General features: G+C 38.7%; 3 protein-coding genes across 15 annotated transcripts in view; 2 read left to right on the top strand and 1 right to left on the bottom strand.

The window, feature by feature from the left end:
• Positions 1 to 19605, bottom strand: part of LOC136255659 (basement membrane-specific heparan sulfate proteoglycan core protein-like) — a 47560-nt gene extending 27955 nt beyond the window's left edge. For 10 of the 11 annotated variants that reach the window (XM_066048467.1, XM_066048470.1, XM_066048466.1 and 7 more), the window contains exons 1-4: positions 19499 to 19605; positions 7818 to 8180; positions 3364 to 3630; positions 26 to 292 (exon numbers count right to left, since the gene is read on the bottom strand). In XM_066048467.1, the coding sequence (XP_065904539.1) occupies positions 26 to 292; positions 3364 to 3630; positions 7818 to 8166 (883 nt within the window). In that variant the 5' untranslated portion in view covers positions 8167 to 8180; positions 19499 to 19605. The remainder of the gene's footprint in view (positions 1 to 25; positions 293 to 3363; positions 3631 to 7817; positions 8181 to 19498) is intronic. The other variant, XM_066048465.1, reaches the window with a different exon arrangement.
• LOC136255228 (uncharacterized) lies at positions 15099 to 16204 on the top strand. Its single transcript, XM_066047955.1, has 2 exons — positions 15099 to 16064; positions 16124 to 16204. The coding sequence occupies exons 1-2, from the start codon at positions 15099 to 15101 to the stop codon at positions 16202 to 16204; spliced, it is 1047 nt and encodes a 348-aa protein (XP_065904027.1).
• Positions 16224 to 18759, top strand: LOC136255661 (putative uncharacterized protein DDB_G0290989). Of its 3 annotated transcripts, XM_066048478.1 has the most exons (7): positions 16224 to 16358; positions 16405 to 16605; positions 16655 to 16873; positions 16919 to 17104; positions 17159 to 17359; positions 17411 to 17519; positions 17566 to 17611. In XM_066048478.1, the coding sequence occupies exons 1-5, from the start codon at positions 16235 to 16237 to the stop codon at positions 17317 to 17319; spliced, it is 891 nt and encodes a 296-aa protein (XP_065904550.1). In that variant the 5' UTR covers positions 16224 to 16234; the 3' UTR covers positions 17320 to 17359; positions 17411 to 17519; positions 17566 to 17611. The 3 variants fall into 3 exon arrangements, with proteins under 3 accessions (XP_065904550.1, XP_065904548.1, XP_065904549.1); XM_066048476.1 differs by lacking the exons at positions 16224 to 16358; positions 16405 to 16605; positions 16655 to 16873; positions 16919 to 17104 and adding an exon at positions 17664 to 18759 and having other exon boundaries at positions 17268 to 17359; positions 17411 to 17611; XM_066048477.1 differs by lacking the exons at positions 16224 to 16358; positions 16405 to 16605; positions 16655 to 16873; positions 16919 to 17104; positions 17159 to 17359 and adding an exon at positions 17664 to 18755 and having other exon boundaries at positions 17415 to 17519.
• Positions 19606 to 26520: the final 6915 nt, after the last annotated feature.

Here is a 26520-nt window from a genome sequence, read left to right on the forward strand (position 1 = left end):
AAGTGTGACTTGTTAACTTACATACCAGTAACTGTTAGTTGAACAGTATCTGATGTAACACTGCCTCCATCATTACTAATTGTACAAGAGTAGGTGTTATCATCAGATGACCTCACATCTGGGATCACCAGGGTATTGGTGTCTATACCAGTCACTTTACTAGGAAATGACCCTGATCCAATTGTCCATTGGTACTTCACATCATCACCAATAGCAGAACATGTGAATGTGGCAGTTTGTGTGAGGTCTACACTTTGTGGTGATGGTGGTGTTGTAAATGTTGGAGCTGTGACTAAATGGGATATAGGTTGTGTATAGATTGTATACAAATGTTAAAAGCATCAAATATGGTAGTATGTGGATTGCGTATACATGCTACACTAGTGTGTTGCATACAGGACAATAATAACAATGTTTTCATAAAAATGTTACTTCATGCTCACTTAAGGAGAGCAACTAATGAGTGGAGTAACCATCAGGTCAGGAAGTCCACATATGTACCAAGTTTAAGCCCAGTGATTCATCAATTTAAGATAATTATAAACTTCAACTTTTAACACTCCTTTTATGCAAGCTTTACAAAAGTTAGTTATGAAATGTGACTGTCTCAGCAAAAACCCGACTTGTTCACACAATTAAAAAAAATTTTTATTCACTCAGCATTATTGGCAGTGTCCAAAGAATGGATCATCAAAGTTTCAGCCTTCTGTGGTGTATAGTTTTGAAATTACAGCACTAGACAGTAGGAAGAGTAAGATAATCGATTTGTACAGCGGCTATACTGAAAATAAACTACAGGCGCTTACATTCGCAGTCATAACTTCCGTTTGGATTAGTCTACAATGTTGCAATTTGGCTTAAAATGTTCACCATGGATCAGCACAGCAGCCAAGATATAGTGTTAGCCCTGTAGATACTTGCGCATATGGTTAACAAATGCACGTGACACGCATACCATTGAAGGTACAGAAACGAAACAAAGATTTTCGAACTCTCCATGAGCAGACGAATAAGATGGTATATAGTATATAGTTTTAATCAATTTGTGTCTTCCTTCTTCGAATACTGGCCCAATATAAACTTGCATATTTTTCTTTGTAGTATGCGTAATTTAAAAAAAAAAATTTTTAAATTTCATTTTTCTCAATACGCATGCTTGTGCGAACAAGTCGGATTTTTGCTGAGATGGTCACAAATACAACATGGAATTTGATTACTTTGAAACTTGGCACACAAAGAGGGCATTTGATTTGATTTGTAATTTAAACTATAACCAGTCAGCATAGCCCTTCTTCCCTGGTTTTAGAAAACATGGGCAAATCTAGATACCAATTTTGTTATGGATCTCATAATTGTTTACGGAGTTACGGATCATTACTGTTTTAAAAATCTTGAGTTCTAGAATTTTTAGACGATGTTTTTACTTCACAAACACTGATCGCAGTATTAGAATGTGTGCTTTATTAGAATATAATTATAGATTTACCGTAAATCAGAAAAATTTCAGTGTAGATATTTTTTGTGTAGATGTAGGTGACCTTCCTTGTTTACTACTTTTTATTTCTATGATCTCTAATCAAGTTTAAAATTTCTTATTTGTGACCGGATCTGTGAAAACCTGACATAATGGCGCAAGCCTAAATTTCAGTATAAGCCATTGATTACAATGGGTAAAATATTTGCGTAATTGAAAAAAAATTGTAAAAATTTAAAACGCTTTGTTCTTTGTAAAGAAAGGGTCCACTGATAAAAACCCCAGATATCATCTTATTTGCCTACTCAAGAGGAGTTCAAAAATCATTGTTTCATTACAGTAGACTAAAGGATACGTGAGTTATGGGCATTTGTTTATGTTACGTCAAAGCGATCGTATGCGATTGAATGATCTTTCTTCACTGATTTCGTCTCTGTATGTAGTGAAGAAAGGTGATAGAATGAAACACTTACCCAGTAATGGACTCCCCAATTCATGGTGAACACACAATAGTGCACGTTGCAACTCTGTACTGCATTGTGTTTGTAAGTTACAGCAGTTTTTGTAAGTGCCTGTAATTTATTTTCCCAATACTTGCTGTACAAATCGATCTTTCTGTTGTTGCTAGGGCTGTAACTCCAAAAGTTGTTGGTATACAAGGGTAAACCTTGGCCAGAGCATACACTTGGCTAAGTAGATTATAAATATTCAATAATAAAGAATTTTAAAAATGCACCATTATGTCAGGTTTTTGCAGATCCGGTCACATTTTGTTTCCTTAAGTACTTGTTTATTTATTTTGTAACATAATTATGACTGGTGAACCCATGCATAGTGCATCAAAAAAATTTTTAAAAATTGTGTCTGACAGTCCATCCCAACCATCAATAACTGCAACATCAAGTGGTCATTAAATTTCCTTTTCAACAATAATTAAGAGAAGATCTAGTCTGATGTTAAAGTCATAGCCAAGCCATACAGAAAAGCAATGACATAGTATCACTAATTGTTCTCAGTGAAAAGATTGAAATACAAAGGTAAGTCCATAATGCATGCATTGTTTGTACTGAAATATTCCAAAAGCCTATCGAACCATTCCAACATATTAGAGCTGCTTATAATGCTATAAACATCACCCTTGATTGTGGCCACCCTCAAATGATGATTGCCTTCATCTGAATAGCATTTTTTTTTGACATTATACATGGTGTTTTTTAAACTAAGTAATTATGGTATACAGTGGAACCTCAATTATCTGGACTCCACTTATCTGGATTTTCAGATAACCGAACTACGGAAATGACTGCTCTATTAGAGTAGTAACTGTTCTATTAGGGTAGTTGAAATAATGATATTTAAAAAAAAAAATTCTCTATGCTATTTCAAGGTTATTTAAACACAGTTTCAGAGACACAGACTTTTCAGACTTATGAAACACCCTTGGTCCCAAGGGGTTCGGATAACTGAGGTTCCACCGTATATCTTAGCAAAAAATTGCACAGTTTGCAGTTGGGATAGTTTGCAGAAATTGCAATTTAATTGATGTGTTTGATTGATTGTAGCTCACTAAGCTTATAGTACACATTACTATGCAGTGTATTTCAATACATTTTAACACCAAAACAGAACTTTGCAACATGGTGGGTTTTCAGTAAGCTGGTCACATATGTATACACCTTTTAGTTTGACACATCAAACAGGAAAATTTATTACTGCAAGCTAGGTATCCAAGAAACTATGTTTTCACAAAAGAGAAAAATTGTCACGACATACACCATGTATAATGACAAATGCAACAAGTGAGATACTCTGATAGAGTAGTCACCCACAACTTGCAGATCTGCACATCAAAGTGATAAAATTCAAGCGTGACCTGTTAACTTACATACCAGTAACTGTTAGTTGAACAGGATCTGAAGTAACACTGCCTCCATCATTACTAATTGTACAAGAATAGGTGTTATCATCAGATGACCTCACATCTGGGATCACCAGGGTATTGGTGTTTATACCTGTCACTTTACTAGGAAATGATCCTGATCCAATTGTCCATTGGTACTTCACATCATCGCCAGTAGCAGAACATGTGAATATGGCAGTTTGTGTGAGGTCTACACTTTGTGGTGATGGTGGTGTTGTAAATGTTGGAGCTGTGACTAAATGGGAAACACATGACATTGTGTATAAGTGAAATTATTACATAAATGAAAGTGTATAACATAAAAGATGGTCAGGAAGACACAGATAGTAGCAAACTCTAATATGTGATCGGATTTGTGAAAAGGGGTCTTTCACACACATCAAGATTAGAAAAAGCTATTGACTTGAAATGTGGTCAGTAGTGAGTACCAACATAACTGGATGGAGGCTGATACGCTTGCTGACACTAAAAATTTTGTCTCAAGTTCATACAGTAGTGTGTGGAAGACCCCTTTTCTCAAATCCAGTCACATATGTGACTGGATCTGCAAGAACCCCATATGTTAGGGCATTTTCTGAATTACATTTTCTTTATCTAGATAGCCAAAGGAATGGTCAACCAAAGGTTCAGCTCTAGAGGCCTTGAAGTTTCAAAGATATGGTGCTACAAAGTGACAACAACAGGATAATTGATTTGTACGGTGACCAATGTGAATAATTAAAAATAAACTACAGGCACCTAAATGGTCATAACTTATGAATGCAGTCCTCTACCAAGATGAACTTTACACCATCGAATTCTCCATGAACAGGTGAATCCATTGCTGGGTAAATTTGCCTTCCAGGCCCTTCCTACAACCAGGGCGAATGCGAAAACTTGAGAAAAGAATGATAGTAAATCGCTCATCCAATGTGAAACAGACTAACACTCATATCTTCCATCTCCTTGGAAGCATTGACATGAAAGAAAGATTTCCAAACTCCTCTTGTTTTGGAGATCACGATGGTACCAAGGTATTTTCCATTAACTCCTTCTTTCACTGTGAAACAAGCACTCAAATATTGTACGGAAACTTTTTTCAATTTTGTAAATATTTCACTCATTGCGTTTATTGCATTATACAGTAAAATTAGGCTTGTGCTAACGTATGGTATTCTTGCAGATCCAGTCACATATACGTATGTAGAGTAGTCAACTGTGTTACTCTGTAATTTGCTAGAGGCTAGGAGCAAGGGGAACTGACTACATATGCTAGATAATTACAACTGGCTGGCATGTTGGAAATTCAAAGCCAATAATTTGTACATGGACGCAGCAGATGGATAATAGTGGAAAACAACAGGTATTCACAGGCCTGCATTTAGTCTAGTGGGAGCCAGACATGGAAACTATTTGAATACATGTATGGTTATAAGTACAAAAAAATTAATATAAAAAACAATACTCATCACCTGCATGAAGGGCAGGTACAACAATCATATCAATCGCTTAGTTCAACCAGAAGCAGGTACTACAGCTAGTTATTCCATAAAGGTACTTTTCATAGTGTAAGATGTCTCTAGGATGATTTTTAAAGGCAGCATTTTAGGTGGTGCTTGTTATTTTCAGGGCAATGCAGTAATAACATTAAAATCATAAATTCGCAACAGAAATCTTTCAAAAATGTTACTAAGAAGACACTGAATGATGCTGTACTAGTGGATTTTGTTAGCTAAGCAGTACCATTGCTTTGAGTTATATAGCAGTCAATAACCGTAACTAGTGGATAGTTGTGGAAATGGAAGCCAACAAGAAAAACTTACGAGATTTTTTGAAGACATGGGTATCCAAACATGCTACTGAATCCCACTAGATTGTGATGATTCATAACAATATTATTCTTGAAAAAAAAATACCGGAGAATTAATGATGTCTACTGCCCGACCATTATATCTTGCACAATGTTATCTACCATCTAAGCTAGTGGATACATGACCTAGTCAATTTAATGATGAAAAAATCAATAATCATTATAACTCACAAAGAGTTGCTGCTGTTTACACTTACGATAAACTATCAAGTTACTCTAATAGAGCATTTATACAATACAATATATCACACAGCATGATAGTACTGTATAGTAGGGACCACAAAGGAGTGGGTGTGGCCCACAAAAAACACCCAAAAACCAGCCTCACTTTTCCCTGATGACAATGAGGCAGTATTGGTTAGGTAAAACTAAGCCCAAGCAAGTATTCTGATCAACCCGAAATGTTTTCAACAAGTTGCCATGGAATTTTTAAAAAGTATTACTACTGACTGACAGAGTAACTGACTGACTGATGCTTTCAGACAAGCGTAACTTGATCAAGGGGGTGACATACAGGCACTCACTGTAGGTAGATCTGCGACCACGTTCAAAGTCTAAGTCAAAGGTCAAGGCCATCAAATCCATACCAAGTCAATGGTCAAAAGTAAAAATTTCCTACCCACAATCGAAAAGTACTGAAATATCATCACTAGGTCACTGGTCAAAGACTGAAAAAGATTCTTAATCACAGGTCAAAGCGAAATTTTGGCTGGTCAAGACTTTAACCACGGTTTCAGATCTCCCTACAGCACATACCTATGTGACACCCCCTTGTCGATAACAGCTAAGGCTACGGGATTGATTTTTTCACTGTTCAACGTTGCTTTGCCCCGAGAAGTGTCTTTTGGCATAATGCAGTTCGTACAATGCATTCTTCATGGACTTACCAGTGTCCTCCTTTGTGTCCCATTCATCTTTGCTGGCATACTTTTCGAACAGTTCTCGATTCACACTGCTGTGTAACGGGTTGAACATAGCTGATAACGAAGCGTAATGGATACTTCACTTTTCAGATGATAATTGATATAACTAAGGCATTCCCATTTCTTTCTTTTGATGCGGTATGTGTGGATTGCACGGGTGCTTTTCGAACAGTTCTTGATTTGCAATGCTGTTTAATGGGTCTAACATAGAAATGTAATGAAGCGTAATGGATACTTCACTTTTCAGACAATAATATAGCTGGGGCATGCGGCGCCATTTCTTTTGCAGTATGCATGGGTTCACCAGTCATATTATTTGCATTAAAAAGTTAACAAACAAGTACACAAAAAAATTGGAATTTTCAACTGGAGTAGGAACATAGCATGTTGATAAAAAGTACTGAAACAAGTTGGAGTAGTGCATGATATTAAGTCACAGTAAAACAATAAGAAGTGTTATATCCCTACTGTGCATTTAAGTACTTTTTATCAACATGCTATGGTCCCTACTCTAGTTGAAAATTCCAATTTTTTGTGTGTACTTGTGTACATAAAACAGTCACTATTATTTCTTTGCATACTGTGCAATAATATCAGTTACATATACCCACAATCACCACACTGAAAATATTTGCAAACACATGTAATTCATTCTTTAATTGCATATGAGTTACAACATAAGTAGATATCTGTAGTGTCTTCCTGTGGGATATATGGCAAGTGATTTAACATTAGTAGTTCAATGAAGCACATCTAAACTATCTTTCCCAGCACATCATCTAAACCACAAAGAATGTGAAACACATTAACAACCGTAACACAGTTGTACACTTTTACTCACAAATACACCACAGTCAACAATCTCTTCATGTACCGTATGTGTGGGATTTCTTTCGGATGTTAGTCACTCCCTGGATGCTAAAACCGTCTTGCTATTATGCTATAACATTAAATATGCTTAATGATTTGTTTGCAAGCTTATCATGTCAGCATAGCTGATTCAGGCCTAGCCTGCATCTTTTCTTCAACAATTAGTTGTAGCATCATGACTAAGTTACTGGCAGCCAGTAGTGTCTGTTATATCATGTAAACCACTACTCCCCTTGTAAGAAATTCACCAACTTGCAAGAGTAAAACTATTTGTACAATTCCATATCAAATCTCATCTCAAAGACACTCAGAGGGAGAACGACTATATATGTACATACATAATTGCAAAGTTAAACCCAGTAAGTGTTCTTCACATAATATACAAAGTGAGCAAACACTCTGCAATGCCAGTGCTTTCCCCAATCTACTGTATATTCACTTACTATTGTTATAATACGTATGTGGTGAAAAGACTCCTAATTCAAAATATGAGCCTGCCACACCACTTAAAATTAGCACCATGATGAACTGCGTTGTTCTAGGGTTTTGAAAATTGGAGAGTATGTTTTATTTCAATTTTTTCAATTTGATGAGGAAAAATGCACCATTACTACTGTAACACTATGTAACCATTAAGAAGCTAATTTACGTATAGTTACTAATCAAGGCACATATGGCAATAAATGAACATTGTTTTAATTGTGGGTCAACTGTGGGTTGTATTCTTCTACAACATACGTACTACATACTATTTCAATTTTCAGTACAGACAATACTGACTTGTTAACTCTCCTCCAGTTGCACTAGCTCCATCCCCTTCACTAGTATCCTCTAACTTTTGCCTGATGACACTGGCCAATTTCTTTAGTGGCTGACTGTTAAACTGCTCCATCACTGTCAACAATTTCTCAAATGGCCCTGTATCACCACTGTCCAAAGGAGGTTGAATCACATGATCTAAGAAGTACTCAGCTGCATCTGCATCTGTTGGCTGGGCTTTCATCTTGGCTTTCACATTTCCAGAAAACATTCCTTTCTGAAGTAGTTTTGCACAGAATATGGGGTCTTTCACTGGCAGACTATTGACCAGTTTGGGGTTAAACTCGTAGTATATTTTTAGTGCAGACATCTTGTTCTAGTTACCTGTAGAGTGTATAGTCAGATCAATTGGGTTGCTTATGAATAAATGGACAGTTTTTCAGCTTATATAGTTGTAATGAACTAGCTTTATTTTTTATAATTATTGTAATGACTTACTTTATAATTACTGTATCACATGACACTTGATATTTTCATGATTGTAATTGATTGAGAACATGCGTGTTGTTCAATAATTAACTGCCACATCTATTGTCAGTGACTGTTGTATTAATCGGTTGTTATTAGTCGTATATTACACTGGTAGCAGAGGATGGTTTGAGAAATGGCCACTACACACGTCAGTATTTTCAAGTCCTTTTCAGGTGGAGATGCTCAAGAGTGGTTTCAGAAGTTTGAAATTTGTTTCAATGCGAATGGATGGGACGCAGCGAAGAAGGCAAAGAAATTGCCGAAGGGGAAGCTATAGCAATGTGGATAGAGCTAGCCGATGCAGAAAAGAACGATTATAGTGTTGCAAAGGACAAATTAATTAAGAAAATGGTGCCACCAGTATCTGTGTCATTGGAAGAGTTTCAAAAGTGATCAATCTTTTCTGGCAAATCAGTTGGTATACATTAGTATGAGCTGAAACGACTACTACAGTAATGATGCCAGAATTGATCATGACAGCCGATGTGAGGAAGCAATTACTGATTCACCAATTCTTAGCAGGATTACCCACCTCACTGAGTTATCAGCTTCGAGCGAGTGGTAACACGACAGACCTTTATGAACTTGTACAACGTGCTTCTGTAAGATCTTGATGATAGTGAGAGGCAAACTGTGGCAGTTCGCTCAGGCATTTCCGAAGTCTCAGAACTAAAATCCCAAATTCAAGAACTGACAACACAAGTGGCAGCATTGAAAGTAGCTCAGAAGAGTGATAGGAACTCACCACAGTGCTACTACTGTAAGCAGCCTGGCCATGTGCAGTGATATTGTCTGAACAGGGTCAGGAAGCATAGGTGCTATATCTGTAGCAGGCCAGGCCATATTGCCATCAACTGCTGGCTGTCGGAAAATGAGATGGGGATGTCCCTGGGGGGAAACTGACATCCCTAATAAGTAAGAGCTCCACACATACTGTAGTAGTAGCCACCACCAAGATACAAACAGCTGTAATTATGGGAAAGATTGGATACTACTCTACCTTGAAGGTAATGCTTGATTCTGGTTCTTCCATATCCTTGTTAGCACAATCTAGTGTTGCAAAAATGACTAACATCATAGAGAAACCAGTTCCAAGGATTCTATTGAAAACAGCATCAGGTGCACCACAACCTTATTCCAGGGAAGACCACACTTGACTGTCACTACATTTCAACAAAAGGCCCACCCATTCGTGTACCTCTGTGATGCATTCCAGGGCACTATCGTCAGGAAGTAGTTCAGCAGATTGAATCGATGCTAGCACAAGGGGTCATAAGAGAGAGTAGCAGCCCGGTGATGTCCCCTACTGTTTTTGTACCCAAGAAATCCAGAGAACTAAGAATCTGCATAGACTACAGGTCCCTTAACAAACAGAGAGCCAAAGATTCTTACCCTCTGCCATTCCTTGACGAGGTACAGGATTGTCTCACTAATGCTGCCGTGTTCTCCACTTTAGACCTCCACACTGGATATTGACAGCTCCCAGTAGCAGAAGCTGAACAGCCTAAGACTGCATTCTGCCCTGGACCAGGAATGGGCCTCTACCAGTTTTGCCGCATGCCATTCGGGCTCTCAGGAGCACCAGCATCTTTTCAGAGACTAATGGATTCTGTTTTGTATGGCCTGCCATTTGCATCAACATACCTGGATGACATATTGGTTTACTCTCCTAATGTGGAATGCCATAAGGACCATTTACAGCAAGTGTTCTGCCCCCTGCAAGATGCTGGACTATTCCTGCGTGAGAGGAAGTGCTCCATTGGTGTGCCTAAAGTGTGTTACCTGGCCACATTTTCTTTCTCAGCTGATGGTATTCAATCAGACCCTAACAATGTACATGCAGTGCAATCCTGGCCAACACCATGCGATGTTACTACCCTTCTTCAATTCTTGAGCCTTGCTTCTTAATATAGAAGATACATACATAAATTTCCTGATGTTGCTGCCCCACTTCATGGTCTTACACAAAAAGGTGTGTCGTTCAAATGGACTTCTGTTCATAACAATGTGTTTTCATTCCTAAAATTCAAGCTAACTCAATCGTCTATCTTGGCTTATCCAGATTTCTCTCCTAATGCTCCTCCTTTTGTGTTGCAGACAGTTGCCTCTGCTGTGGGATTGGGAGCTGTGTTGGAACAAGGAGGCCATGTGATCGCCTATGCCAGCTGGACATTGACCAAACGTGAGTCAAATTATAGTGTTATACAAAAGAGTGCTTAGCTGCTGTATTTGGTATGAAACAATTTCGTCATTATATATTAGGGTGTTCTTTTACTCTGATGACAGACTATGCACCGCTCCAGTGGCTCTCCGCACAAAAAATGGAAGGTCTTCTTCAGTGTTGAGCCTTAGCTATGCAAGAATACACCTTTGACATTGTGTATTGAAAAGGGACAGAAAATGTTAATGTAGATTCACTGTCACGTAACTCAGTATCTGTACTGCACTCAGTTGCAGTCACATCCTCATCCTCACAACCAGTCACCACCGACATACAAGTGGCTCAGTTAGAGGATTCAGTAGTCAAGCAGCTTCATAGTGGGCTGTCCTCATCCAGCAAGCCTGTCGTCACAGGTAGAACACAACCACTACTTAACAGGTATTTACAACTTTGGCAACAGCTGTCTATCAAACAGTATGGTAGTACCATCTAAGCAGGGATCGTGGTGAAAATTTCATGTACCACCAAAAAGTCTGCCTTTAAAAACCATCCTGGAGACATTTTACATGACAAAATTCACCTTTACGGAATAGTACTAGTCCACATAATATACGATACAGCATTAAATATAACAGAACACTTACAAGTGGCTAGATACAGAATTTTAAAAAAATTGCTAAAACTCGAATTTTAGACTCACTGCCTCACTGCCCGATCACAGTCACAAGGCTGCCAAATGAAGCAGCACAAGACCACTATTTTATGCTACACAATAACAAACTTACCAGTGAGATGTGCCTTTTGGGGTTCTGATGAGTGTAAGTCCTCTGCGCCTTGTCTATTCTTTTATCTTCAATCAGGCTGCTTGTCTTCTTCTTCATCCAACAAAACCATATCAAGGCATTAATTTTTCGTATCAACACTTTCTTTCAGCAGCATATTATTTAGACGCCACAGAATTATTTCAGAGCCGGATTTCAGAAGCGCTTCAGTCCCAGCACTACTATAAGAGGTACACTAGCTAGATATCTGCATATTCACAATTGGGATCTCGTTCGTGATAGGATTGGACCACGCCCCTCAAATAAAGATGTAGGATAGATTACAGAGACTCCACCCCTTAACAATTTAGCTATACTAAACAGTAAAATTAATTAGCTGCACACCCCTCGGCTGACCTGAGATATACTCTAATACAACAGTCACTCTAATACAACAGTTACAAGCTACGTTGTTCTAGTAGACATAAAAGAAGCAAGCACAATATAAAAACATTATTGTTCTAAAGGAGACAGTTGCCCCTCAGCGACAGCAAGGTCGACAGCTGGAGGTACACAGGGATGCTTGGATCTAGAAAGCGATCACCTGATGCACATTATTTAAGAGCACAGCAAGGAGAACTCCAAACTACAAGCCCATAACCACAGAATATGGGGAACTCCACTTCTCACTGAGCAAATGGGCAAGGTGTTTATAAGTGATGGTATCTGCCTCCCTATACCTACAGATATGGAAAATACAAGTGAACTAATACAAGTTACATTGTAGCTAGCTGTGCCACAACAAAAAAACTTTTAAAAAATGTTAATTTAAAAATGAAGTAGGGATCTAAAAAGTAGTGAAACAAGAGATGAATGATGGTATTACAGCATAGCTCAGTGGGAAGTCCCTACTTTGGCATTGAATAACTAATATGCCAAGGTATTGACTTCTCACTGAGCTATGCTGTAATACCATCATTCATCTCTTGTTTCACTACTTTTTATTGCATAGATCCTTACTTAATTTTTTAATTAACAATTTAAAAAAATACTATTGGTAATGTAGTGTGCCACACATAAACCCCCAGGTCTTCACAGCAGCCAGTTATTATCCCAGTACTTCCACTTTCAATGCAATGGTCTGCGATCTCTCAGTCACATGATATTCCCACTGCAGGGCATCAAGGCATTGCTAAGACACTAAAATGACTTCAGGAGTCTGCTTAGTGGGTTGGAATGACCCAAGATGTTGCTAAGTATTGTAAACAGTGTACTGTACATCAGCAAGCAAAGTTACCAGCACCCACCCCAATTCCTCTAATGAATGTGCTGATCGGAGGGCCATGGAAAATGCTGGCTGCTGACATTTTAGAGGTACCAGTTTCACGTTGTAATAATAGACTACTACTACTCAAAAAGAGTGCGGCCCTCAAAAGCCTGGGTGAAAAAAGTTGTGAAATCAAAGGTGGCGGCCACGAAATGGCTGCAATGATGTCAATGCTAATCAATACACACAGCCATTATTAAATTTTTTTAGCATTAACATCATTGCAGCCTGGGTGAAAAAAGTTGTGAAATCAAAGGTGGCGGCCACGAAATGGCTGCAATGATGTCAATGCTAATCAATACACACAGCCATTATTAAATTTTTTAGCATTAACATCATTGCAGCCATTTCTTGGCCGCCACCTTTGATTTCACAACTTTTTTCACCCAGGCTTTTGAGGGCCGCACTCTTTTTTTACAGCTTGGCTGTTTTTGAGTAGTAGTCTATTATTATAACGTGAAAGAAGAAGCCACAAAAAGAAGCGGAATGAAGTGAAATCCACTCAAAAACAGCCAAGCTGTAAAAAAAAGAGTGCGGCCCTCAAAAGCCTGGGTGAAAAAAGTTGTGAAATCAAAGGTGGCGGCCAAGAAATGGCTGCATTGATGTTAATGCTAATCAATACACACAGCCATTATTAAAATTTTTTAGCATTAACATCATTGCAGCCATTTCTTGGCCGCCACCTTTGATTTCATAACTTTTTTCACCCAGACTTTTGAGGGCCGCACTCTTTTTTTTACAGCTTGGCTGTTTTTGAGTGGATTTCACTTCTTTTTGTTACCATTACTGAACAACAGCCATTGCAATGGAATCCTCCTAAATTCCACCACCTCAGAAGCTTTACAGTGCTTCCTTGATTATCCGAACCTCTATTATCTGAGCACTTGGTTATCTGAACAGTAGAAATGAGACTGCTCTATTTGAGTATTTGTCTAAGATGTATGTTCTATTATTAGAGTATTTAAACAGGGCTTAGTATATAAATGAATGGGCTTTTATTACCCAAACTCTTTGATTTGTCTTGATCCCAAGGGAGTCAGATTATTGAGGGAGCACTGTACTAGGTGTGTGCCAGCAACTGATCAATTAAGGACTGTGGGTATGCAACTGGTTACATGAAAAATTATTCACACACCTATGTGAAAAACTAAAGAAGCTTTCATTCTACTAAAGGCATTTTCACACTACAGTCGAATGCACTTTGAAGCCGGATCAAACGATTTCACACCTGAGCCGGATTGACCACAATGCACATTTGATCTGGCTTCATGTCAATCCACCTCCAGAGGTGAATTGGCCGGACTTGATGTGCATTAGCTCCATTAGCAAGGGGCGCCATACAGTGTCCAGGTATCTTGCACAAAGCATGGCTATTGTGCCAAGACTAAAGTGACGGCATACCTAGTGTTATACTCTTTTTTTTACTCGGCTGGTGCAAGCGATACAGTGACCATGAATGAGGGTCAAAGGAATAGCATACTGTACCCTTCTGAAATCATTGTTTCCTGTACAGGTTTCCTCCTAAGAATTAACGTGTGTACTAGCTAACAACATTCCTTGCTGCAAATACTTTTCTGACTCCAATGGAATACAAAGAAGGTAGTGCAATGACCGACTGTATTATTTTTTTGTTATGTAATCGAGTAATTAAACTACGTGTTATGAAAGCAGTCAGTTGCTGCACGCATAGTGTGAAATGGATTGATGCGCATTCAATCCACTTTCAGTCTGACCACAGCTGGAACCGCATTCAATGTGCATTAAATATGAAAAGGCCTTAATTAAAGCTATTTACCGACTGTATTATATACTTAGTTCTTATAAACCGTATTTATTGAAAGGGGGTGTGGCATGTAGAAAATGTTTAATGTTTCTAGTAAAATACTGTCTTTAGGCCAAGGAAAGTTGATTGTTAGTTTCCTGTTTCTGCCCGCATGCCTTAATAGAATTGCCACAAAATTTTCATTATGTGGCTATTTCCACTGTATGGATTTTTCAAATATTCACAATAATTTCATTATTGTAATAGTGAGTTTATTTTAGCGTTTTCTTCAAGATTTTAGCCATAATGAATAATGACCTTCCGCCCGCATGATATTTTGAAAATCTTGAAACGGGAAACTAGCAATCAACTTTGCCTGGCCTTATGTACTGCAACAAAAAACAAATGATGCATTTCTTTTATTTGGTTATGGGTATGGACATAGACTGATTATCGTATGGCTGTATATGGTCATGATTTAGGTATAATTTGCTGTAAATAGATTGCATGCAATAGCGTAAGCCCTCAATTATCGTCACACATCTATTATCGGTCAAAAAAAAATATTTTTAAAACACGTAACATAACCGTTGTTTTCCAGGCAGTGTAATGTCATGAAAGCATGCTGCAAGGAATTGACTGTTTTATCGTGTTTTATGGCTACTTTTTATTGTGAGTTAGGCCTGCTTACTACTCTAGCTACTAAAAATGTTACTATCTTTTGTTACAGGTTGATTTGTGGAGTCCTTCATCCTGTTGAATGCCTAATAAGAAGAAGAAAGGGTTTAAGAGACGTCAGCCCAATTCCCGAGATGGTAGTGGTCCAAATAAGTACCGTATCCAGTCCAAAAGAAAGTTATGGTCTGAGGAACAAATGTCTGGTGCCTTGAATGCGGTGACAAGTGGAGAACTAAAGCCTTCTGAAGCTATAGTTAAGTACGGAGTACCTCGCCAAACTTTGAGAGACAGGCTGAGTGGACGGGTAATTCATGGCACGAATCCTGGACCTAGGCCTTATTTGACGAAGGAGGAGGAAGAATTACTTACGGACCACCTAATCCTTACAGCTAAACTAGGCTATGGAAAAACTCGAAGGCAAGTCATGGATTTAGTGGAGAGGTATATTAATGATAAGCCTGGAAATGAGAAGGAAGTGAAGATCAGCAATGGGTGGTGGGACAAGTTTATGAAGAGAAACCCTTCTTTGCGCCTCAGGAGTGGAGACTCAACTGCTGGAGTTAGAATGAATGCGGTGAACAGTGAGAATTTAAATGAATACTTCGATCTACTCCAGGGAGTATTTGAAAAGAATGGGTTTGCTGACCACCCTGAAGCTATATACAATATGGATGAGACGGGAATGCCATTAGAGCCACGTCCACCTAAAGTAGTTGCCCAGAAAGGGCAAAAGAAGGTTAGGTACCAAACGTCAGGGCAGAAGCAGCAAATAACTGTAATTGGTTGTGGCAGTGCAGTTGAGCAGGTTATTCCTCCATTCAATATATTTGCTGCTAAACAGCTCAATTATTTGTGGATGAAGAATGAGGTACCAGGCTCACGTTTTGCAGTAAGTGATAATGGATGGGTGGACCATGAGCTCTTCAGTTTTTTCCTTACTAAACACATTATGACCCATGCAGTTTCTCACTGTCCTCTACTGCTGTTGCTAGATGGCCACAGCACACATTTTGAGCCGAGATCGCTGGAGTTTGCTGCAAAGCACAAGGTCATTATTTTTTGCCTACCACCTCACACCACACATGTATGCCAGCCTTTGGACTGCAGTCTTTTCAAGCCCTTAAAGGAGCAATGGCGACAAGAATGTCACAGATTTTATCAGAGAAATCCTGGATTAGTGATATCTAAGTTTAACTTCTGTGCAGTATTTCGGGGAGCATGGCTAAATGCTATTTTGCCGACAAATGTGATTGCTGGCTTCAGAAAGTCTGGGACCCTTTTAACAGGGATGTAGTCTTAAACTCAACAGATAATCTGTCGAATGTCAGTGAAGCAACAACTGGTATGCTATTGGGTATATAAAATAATTTTGTGCATTTTTCCTGCAGGGAACAAAAGATCTCCTGATCAGTCTGGCAGTAGACCAAGTGACAAGCAAGTTCATGGAACTGTTATGAGATGTGACCGGCCCACCTTCACACTTGAGCAAGAAAAGAAATATCGTCGCAGATACGAGGAAGGTTTTGACTTACCAGATGAGCAATACGAAGCATGGCTTAAGATCAATCATCCTGATCACACCAGAGCAGGTAACAGTAATACTGAATTATAGCATGCTTAGCTGCTGTATGTATCTAGAGGACAATGATAGTGGCAAATCAACTGATCACTTGGGAGATACATCAAGTGACAAGCAGCCAATTAACAATCCTTCATCCTCTTTGGAATGTGACAGGCCTACATTCTCGATAGTGCAAGAATGGAAGTATGCTCAGAGACACAAGGAAGGGTTTGACTCACCAGATGAACAATATGAAGCTTGGCTGAGGATAAACCATCCTGAGCACACCAGAGCAGGTAACAGTGATTTTCAATAACAAGCCAGCTAGGCAAACATTTTAGGAGACAAGAGCGGGGTTCTTCCAACTGTAATGAGTGATAGTTCATCCACCATGGAACTAAACAGCCTCTACTTCACAATTCAGGAAGAGCTTGATTTTGAGCAGTGGTACAATGATGGTTATAGCCTTGTAAATGAGCGCTATGAAGCTTTGGTTAAGATCAACCATCCTGAGCACTTCAGACCAGGTAATGATAACCTTCACTTATCTTAACCTTAACTGTTGTGTATACCTATTTTAGAGGATGATGGAGATGACGAATCGACTGACCAGTTGGGAAATGATGTACCGAGTGATGCTTTATCTTCTATGGACCTTGACACCACCTTTACAATTGACCAAGAGCGAAAGTATGCCCGTAGGTATGAGGAAAGGTTTGACCTACCAGATCCACAGTATTAAGCTTGGCTGAATGTCAACCATCCTGAACACTCCAGACCAGGTAATGAACCTTCATTTATATCAACCTTAGCTGTTATACATACCTATTTAGAGGATGATGGAGATGGCGAATCAACTGACCAGTTGGGAAATGATTTACCAAGTGATGCTTTATCTTCTATGGACCATGACACCACCTTTACAATTGACCAAGAACGAAAGTATGCCAGTAGGTATGAGGAAGGGTTTGACTTACCAGATCCACAGTATGAAGCTTGGCTGAAAGTCAACCATCCTGAGCACTTCAGACCAGGTACTTAACCTTCACTTATCTTAACCTTAGCTGTTATGTGTACCTATTTTAGAGGATGATGGAGATGGCGAATCAACTGACCAGTTGGGAAATGATGTACCTAGTGATGCTTTATCTTCTATGGACTGTGACACCACCTTTACAATTGACCAAGAGCGAAAGTATGCCCGTAGGTACGAGGAAGGGTTTGACCTACCAGATGCACAGTATGAAGCTTGGCTGAAGGTCAACCATCCTGATCACTTGAGAGGCACAGCTCAGCAAGACACAAGTGGTGGTAACACTCCTACATCTCATAGGAACTCAGGAGCATGCTCTACTCAATCAGCAGCTATATTGACAGCCAATGGAGCACAACGATCACCTTTGATGGAGCTACTCAATGTGCCTGTAGCTAAAACATCTCGACCTAAAACCATGAATACAGGAAAAGCACGTGTACTAACAAGTGCAGAGTGTCTGAAAGCCTTGCAAGAGAAAGAGAATGAGAAAAAGAGAAAAGCTGAAGAAAAGGAACAACGAAAGCAAGAGCGATTAATGAAAAAACAATTGAAGGAAGAGCAATTGAAGCGTAAGAAAGAAGAGAAGGCACAGCAGGCAGCACTGAGGGAAGCAAAGCACCTTGAAAAACAAACTAAGCAGCCACGACAGAGAAAGCAGAGGAGGAGGAATACACATGTTGACGATGAAGCAGGCAGTGTAACCCAGAATACATTAACAGACGGTTCCACACTTATTTCAGAACAAGTATCTAATGATGCTGCAAGTGATCACCATTCCCCCAATACAGCAGAAGACAATACTGGCAGAGGTACCTCAAAACGAAAACCTAGTAGTCAAATACAATCAGTTGCCAAGAGGGCAAGAAACAATGCTGATGATGAGATTGATGTTGACAGGTGCTGCATGTGTTTTGGTCACTTTGCTGATGATGCAGGCACAGGGAGGGAGTGGCTAATGTGTTGCTGTACAAGATGGATACATGAAGACTGTATTGATAATGAAGATGTTGATATTGAGAAGTGTGTTTTGTCCATTATGCTAGAGTTGTATCGAAAGTTATATTAAAAATTCCATTATCTAAAAAACATTTTAATGTAGCCAAATTTTCACGCATAAGAATTGTATGAAATTTTGTTTGAGATTTCCTTAAATACTCATAATTACACCAGTATACTTTAAATTCTAGAATTGTTTGCGTACAGATCGAAATAGTAGAAGAACTCGGAACTGCCGATTATTAATGTACGGCAATCCTATGTGTTGCCGATAATGGAAATAACCTGACGATAACTGAGTAATCACACCACCTGCTTCCAATGCATATATCTTCTCAGTGGAAGGTCCTACAAGGCTGAAACTTTGATATGATCGACACAAAGGTCAAAGGTTATCTGTGAGTATTTTTACAGCCGTATGTATGGTTTCGTGTGGGCGGTGCAATTGCGGGCGCAAACTATATCCGACAAATGAGGGCTTACGCTAAGTGGAGACCTCACAAATTTACTTTTCCTTGTTTTTAAATAACATTGAAATCCTGCAAATAGTCCAAGATTTGAAATCTCGTACAGGATGTTTCAGAGTTGTGGACCCTTCGAGATCTAGGCTATTTCAGTTTCAAGTGAACCTTGCATAATTATGGTTTTACAGGACTATTGGTAGTACGTGATCACTCCTTGCTACCAAGGTCAAGAAGGGTGTTACTCAGTGTGTTATCAAGTAGGCACACTTTCGTACTTCACGTCTAAAACAAACATGTTTATAGGCCGAATATTGTACTTCCATGCCCCAGTACGCCGGCATACGAACTGTCGCCGGGGTCCAGGCGAACAATACTTCATCTTGCTTCACACTGTCGGCGACGTATTCACGACATGTAATACTTACGCAAAGTATAACCTGACAGTGAGTCCTGCGCGGGGTCCTGCGTATCTCCGTCTTCTCGACTAGCAAGAGACGCCCATAAATGACCGCTTTCCGTCAATTAATACTAGATCACGTGTACTCGTATACGTCATTGGTTACACACGTACATACTTGCTACATAACTGCTTTTGTTGGCCATTGTGAACACGATGTGGCAATGAACCTCCTATAATGGGGTAAGTAAAAACAGTGGACGCGGGGACCAAGGACCTGGGACCCGGGGACCCACGGAAATCCAACTTTTCTTGGAACTTTTTACACTTCACAGTATTCTATGCTTGTAACTAGTCTAGGTACCTCTGCAAGCAGTCTTGCATGGTCAATCCACTTTCCCCCCCTCGCGGCGTCTCGCACGATGTTTACACCAATTAGAAATTATAAGCGCCTCTGAAAAAGTATCTGAAGCTGACAGGTCACTCGCTATTTTCCCAGAGTATTGGTTTGCACAATGTTTCTAAACTTTAGTAGCTAGGTGACATAAGGCCACTCCAAATGAGACTGTAGTTTCCCGTGCTGGTGTTTTCGTTATTCGATGCGGGCGGGAGGCTTATTATCATTATTCATTATTAGAGATGTGACTGCTCTATTAGAGTATCTCGATCTTGAGAGGATTTCAAGGTCATGAAAATGGCTTCTTTGCAATGAGCAACCACCAGAACCGTTCATTTTTAGGTTTCGCCGTGCTTTTTAGCAATGCAAAATAAAAGGCTCCATGAGAAGTTTCCAGAAAACAGCACAGGAAGTGGTTTTGGAAAAATAATGACAATATTGACATGCAATGCGGGTGCCTAGACGTGATGCGGGCGGAGGACGGGAAACTACAGTCTCATTTGGAGTGGTCTAATAGACTAGCATGATCATTGTGCAGCAGGCGAACAATTACCAGCCACTAAGCCAAGCTAAGCAAGTTCCAGCAGCTCTTCATACGTCATGGTGCATTTGTACAATGTTCCTAAACTGCTCTAGTACCTAGGTGGCATAATAGACTAGTATGCTTACTGTGCAGCAGGCAGTGACCTATAAATGCAGTCAGCTTCAGACACTTTTTAGAGGCACTTATAATTTCTAATTGGTGTAAACATCAGTCGTGAGACGGACGCCGCGAGGGGAGAAAAGGTGGATTGGCCATGCAAGACTACTTGCAAAGGTACCTAGTGTAAGTATAGAATGTTGTGAGGTCTAAAAAATTCCAAGCAGAGTTGGATTTCTGTGGGTCCCCTGGTCCCCGGGTCCACTGTTTTTATCTACCCCCCATAATGGTCTGGTGTAGTGTCTCAGGAATGATTTTTGTGTATACATTTTAAATTAATGTGATGTGGAGATCTCTTGGTGTTTTGGTAAGGGCTTCATAAAATGAAAACAATAAGCTGAAAAGTTGAACTTGCAGTGCTACCAGAAATAGTGTAGTGAAGTGTATTGTATTGTAAGGAGTGGAGATCTTCAGTTATAGAGAGAATACTTAACACTGACAAAACTGTTGGGAGATCCAGGAGCTGGCTTAAGGAGTAGTGGCACAAACAGGCCATTGGGGAGAACACATGTGCATGCATTCTCTTATTAGTTGCTGTATTTTTGAAGTAACAGATATATCACCTCCTGGTAGTGTCTTACTGTTGATTTTTACCGTTTTGGCCTCTGCAGATGATGGTTGCAATGTCTTAGAAAGGCTACAAATGATGACAATTATTAATAGAGGCGCTTAGTACGCACAAAGGTGCTGAGTGTGACAGTTTGATGGCTGGTGCTGTAACTCTTATTCCATCAATGACAATTTCAAGTGTTAGGCTTTAATGCATTCGGCATGCTTCATTGCCCAGAACAGTTTAACACTCTGACTTGTTTGACTCTTTTTTTTCCCAGCAATCTATATATTCCCATAATTATTTCAAAATTATAATACATGCATAGTTACACAAAAGTTGACCAAAATATACAAATTAAAAACTTAATTAAGGAAACAGCACAGCCTCTGTTCATTTGCATGTTTCATATGTTAGTTTGTAGTACTAATATCTGGTTCACTACTAGTAGTTGACCATGGCTCTGTAGTAGATTGTGGTTCTTTAGTGAATGATTGTGGCTCTGTAGTAGATGATTGTGGCTCTTTAATGGGAGATTGTGGCTCTGTAGTGGATGATTGTGCATGGCTCCATGGAGGACGATTGTGGTTTATCACAGGATGATTGTGGCTCTGTAATGGTTGACTCCATTGTGGATGATTGTGGTTTGGTAGTGTTTAATTATTTAGCAGTGGATGATTGGGGTTTACTGTTGGATGGTTGCACTTGAGGCTTAGATAATGGCTGAACAGTGGATGGTGTTGTCTTCATGGATTCTATTAGTTGCTGCAATAGTTTATTGCTGCTGGTTTTATATGGACGATACTGTTGTAATGCAGCTGCAGGTCTTTGTGGTGGAGTTCTTAATTGTCTGTTTTCTTAGATCTAACTTGTCAGCACCCAACCGTTCACAAGTTTCAATCCAATTTTGACGGTGCAACTTCACCCACATTGGCTCCTGTTGGCTCCTTCACCCACATTGGCACCCACATTGGCACCCACATTGGCTCTTAGCTCTCCTTCAAAAGTAAGCAAACAAGATGTAAAATGTGCCTGAGAGTATTTACTGGCTTCATTTATTTCTTGTAGCCATCGTTGGCATTTGTCAGAAGCCCATTCACTAGTTTGAACACTGGGGACGTAGTGCAGCTTCAAGGCTTGCCAAATTCTTGTACAACCCATTGATAGAGCTTGGCTTTGCATTTGCAAGCTTGTCATCATAAATTATCGTATCCTTCAGACTCTTTTGCACTTCATCTAACAGCTTCCACATTTTATCAATATTGCTTGCAGAATATGTTGGCATTTCAGAGTCTTCCTCTATGGGTTCCTTTGTATTTGACTTTACATCCAATTGTGTTTTTGTCTTCTATTAAAGTAAATAAAGGGGTTTAAGTAACCATTAATTGTCTGATAACTGGCATAGATGATTTATTACATACTGTAGTTTTTTTATTGTAAAATAATTTTTGTATGCAAAACTTGAACACAATACTTTCTTACTTGAAATTTTTTTTACATAAGATCAAACTGCTCTAATAGAGCAGTCATTCACGTGAATCATACGAAAATTTTATCACAAAAAATTTGCATGAAAATAAAGTGAATTATGGTAGTTATTCCCAGTGAGTGTCTTCACAACTTGGGCAAGCAAGCACTACACATGTCATCTCCTAATTCCTCAACCTAAACTCTATTAGTACAGTACACACATATTATGCTTGACAAATGACAATGCTATATAGTACTGTATAAATTATGGTGAAAAACTCCTAACACAAAATATGGCCGTCACAACCCTCATTATTTTTTTTAGAATTAGTGCCAAGAGAAATCATTCCTGCATTGATGAGCTGTGTGGTTCTAAGATTTTGGGAAAATAACTGGAGAGTATGTTTTGCTCATTTATTTGATGGGGAACAATGCATTTAACTATTAAGATACTTTAACAAATAAGCAAACAAGTAATCAACTTGATTTCAGAATATTTTGTATCATTTGCTTCTCATAAATGGAAATAGAATCTAGGAATGCAAACATTGTTTCAACTGTGAGTTGTATTCTTCTACAACATACGTACACATTGCATACTAGCTGTTTAAATTTACTATAAAGTATTAGTACAAGCAACACTGACCTGTCAACCTTCCTCCAGTTGCACTAGCTCCATCCATTCCACTAGTTTTAGCTCCATCCTCTAACTTTTGTCTAATCATACTGGCCAATATCTTTAGTGGCTGACTGTTAAACTGCTCCATAACTGTCAACAACTTCTCAAATGGCCCTGTATCACCACTGTCCCAAGGGGGTCGAATCACATGATCTAAGAAGTACTCAGCTGCCTCTGCATCTGTTTGCTGGGATTTCACCCTGGCCTTCACATTTCCAGAAAACATGCCATTCTGAAGTAGTTTTGCACAAAATATGGGGTCTTTCACTGGCAGACTATTGACCAGTTTGGGGCTAAACTCATAGTACACATCCAGTGCAGACATTTTGTTCTAGTTACCTGTAGTAGTATCATCATAAACGCATACAAAACAGTAAAAATACAATTTCTAGTAAGCATAATTCTTTCAACCTGCTAAAGAGCTGTCCATCCATCTGTAAGCAAGCTAATTCCCCAAAAGTTGTACTAAACAACCTTCCTAGGACATCCCTATTGTTGTAGAAAGCCAAAACCACCATTACCATACATAGAGTTACTTGCCCTTTGTGCAGGTTGAACAAACCAATTATTATATTTTGTGCTAATACCAGTTAGGCAGTTATACATGTAAGTACATATTAATTTTTATATACCAATCTATACACACCCTCAGAAATCATGCTGCATATATGCCAAAATGATATCCATTTGTCTGTGATCTAGGTTCACCAATCATACAGCAGCAATAGACCTCAAGTGCATCATTGTGTAGTATTTCGGTAATTGTATATTACATGATAATATTGCAAGTATTTGTACAATTTCATTTCTATGCAAAATTAAATGAATAGTATGAAATGTATATATGAAGTTTTAGTATTGCATAGTACAATGAAGGAGAAAGGCAACTGTTGTCAACAACAACATAATCATCACATGAGTGATGGGTCTGTAAATGTAAACAGGGACATGACAATTGAATGTGCAAACACACATATTAATAACATCTATACCAAAACAACCAAGCTGTAAAAATAGGGTGTGGTCCCCAAAAATCCATGGTAATAAAGATGTGAATTCCAAGGTGGTAGCTAAGAAATGGCTGTGATGGTGGGTAATTTATGTGAATTTGTGTTGCTTTCTCTAAGTTTCAGTAGGATTTGGCACCAAATTCACCAGAATTCTCGTAACCAAAAATTTTTGCCAGTAGCTTACCAACACAACCATTTCTTGGCCACCACCTTGGATTCCACATCCCTTTTCACTATGACTTTTTGGAGGCCACACCGTTTTTAATAGCTTGGTTGTTTTGGTATAAATATCACTTCTTTTATTACAATTATATACTGCAAAGCCAGCCTATGGATTGCTTTGGGACTTTGCTTTACTTGTAATTTTTCTGTAAATTTTGTCCTTAATATGGAGGTTTTTCCTATTTCCTTTTTAATTTGAAAAGTTAGCTAAAGGAAGATTTACTGCATCACAATTCACCTACTGACTGTTCTATTAGAATTTCTAAATAATATAATATAGTGTCCCTGTTAAAGTATGTTTTGCACAAGTAAATGATTGGGGTCTTTACCATTGCATAATATTTTCACTTTGAATAGTGAGGCCAAGTTGTGCTCGCTTTACCTGTAGTGACGGCTTTAATTCCACCATTGAGCTTATGTAATTTATATGTGACCAGATAAGCAAAAACCCAACTACGGCAACTAATATGCTCAACTTGATATGACTTCTTTGTTTTCTACAGGAAAAAAACAAATGGGGGTGTTAAAGCGTTAGTGAATATTTAGTAATAAATAACAGGGACAGCAAAGCAATCAACTGTACAATGACTATAGTGAAAGCTCTTACTTAGTTGATCATAAGCTAGTCATGAGTACAACACTCTATGGAGTTGGAACTTGCCTCAGTGCATTTACCATCAATCAATGGAATAGTATTGTCATGCTTAGCTACAAGGTTATTCAAGCTTAGAATTAGTGTAATGAGGTTACATTTCACTGAAATAAAAAACACATAGCTACTGGTACAGAAATGAAACAAAGACAGCGTTATTCCTTATGAACAATGGTGTTCAAGCCATATCAATTTGAGTATTGCTTTACTATTTACTGAAGCAGTTAATCAATGTGTAGGATTACCCTTTTACTACCCAATACTGTATAAGCAGAAAAATTGATAGGGAGTTACATTTGGTAGTTGGTGAATTTCACTGAAATCGTCAAATTTAAAAGGAGAAATCCAAGGGAAGACCTGTGAACCTATACAGCTTAGGCCATACCTATTTGAAATTGTTGCTTGGCCTGACTGACCCGATTTTGCACAGATTTAATTAAGAAAGAATAATGATCATGTGACACCTAGCTAGAGTAATTGTTGCAAAAATAATGATCGATGTACTCTAATAAGAACTATCAGTGGGTAAATTTTGATCTCAAAAGTAACATTATCTGTAGGCATAGATCATTTAAAACCAGAGTCCCCACCCCTGGCTAAGAAAATCTGTTAAAGCTACCAAAAATTTAGTGATGTTCGGCTATAGCTCATTGAGCTATTCATGTAACTACTAGCTAGCTATGTTTATCTGTTTATAGTAGTCATGTGGCTTGTAACTAGAAGGTATATTATTTGACATGTCTGTGTACACTACAGTATAAGTTTTTTTTTAATAATCTGGCCTCCAATACTGATCTAACTTTTGAAATAATTATATGGCTTGTGATCAGAAATCATAAATATGTCTGAAACTAGCTGCCCACTGACCAACCCATTTTCAATAAAGTGTTGTGAAAAAAATCTGAGCAACTACTTTTCAATAGGTATGGCCTTATTCTGACAAGGAACTGGCCAATATTAGTTGCACACTGAGCATGGTACCACAACATTTTTCTATACCTTCCATTTTCTTGTGCACAAGCCATTGAGCTGCAGTCACCTAAAGCCACATTCTTCTACCAAGTGACTCTCCTACTGGATAGTACTGATACATCCCAGATAACTACTGTATAGTTGCTTTTATACTTGTGGTAACCTTGACCTTGAATGCCTGAAGCTATTGTTCGAGCTGACATGACTATTGCTTGGGATGCCATCCTAGAATGCAATCTGTGCATGATTAGTGCGCTCCCCTGAGAGCAAGAGGAACTGTCAAAATTAAATTCATCAAATAGACAAGTTGTCAATTTGACAAATATTTTTCCTGTCAATTTTTCTACTTTTACGGTACACGCATTTCAATGCATTATTATGAAAACAGAATTATGCAA

The sequence above is a fragment of the Dysidea avara genome, chromosome 5, assembly GCF_963678975.1.
Source record: "Dysidea avara chromosome 5, odDysAvar1.4, whole genome shotgun sequence".
Lineage (NCBI taxonomy): Eukaryota > Metazoa > Porifera > Demospongiae > Dictyoceratida > Dysideidae > Dysidea > Dysidea avara.

Bases quoted from the DNA above. Each gene is read 5' to 3' on its own strand.
- LOC136255228 (XM_066047955.1), top strand. From the start codon at position 15,099: ATGCCTAATAAGAAGAAGAAAGGGTTTAAGAGACGTCAGCCCAATTCC. The intron at 16,065-16,123 runs GTCATTATTTTT...TTTGGACTGCAG, and splicing joins AGTTTGCTGCAAAGCACAAG to TCTTTTCAAGCCCTTAAAGG.
- LOC136255661 (XM_066048476.1), top strand. From the start codon at position 17,479: ATGGACCATGACACCACCTTTACAATTGACCAAGAACGAAAGTATGCC. The intron at 17,612-17,663 runs GTACTTAACCTT...TACCTATTTTAG, and splicing joins TCCTGAGCACTTCAGACCAG to AGGATGATGGAGATGGCGAA.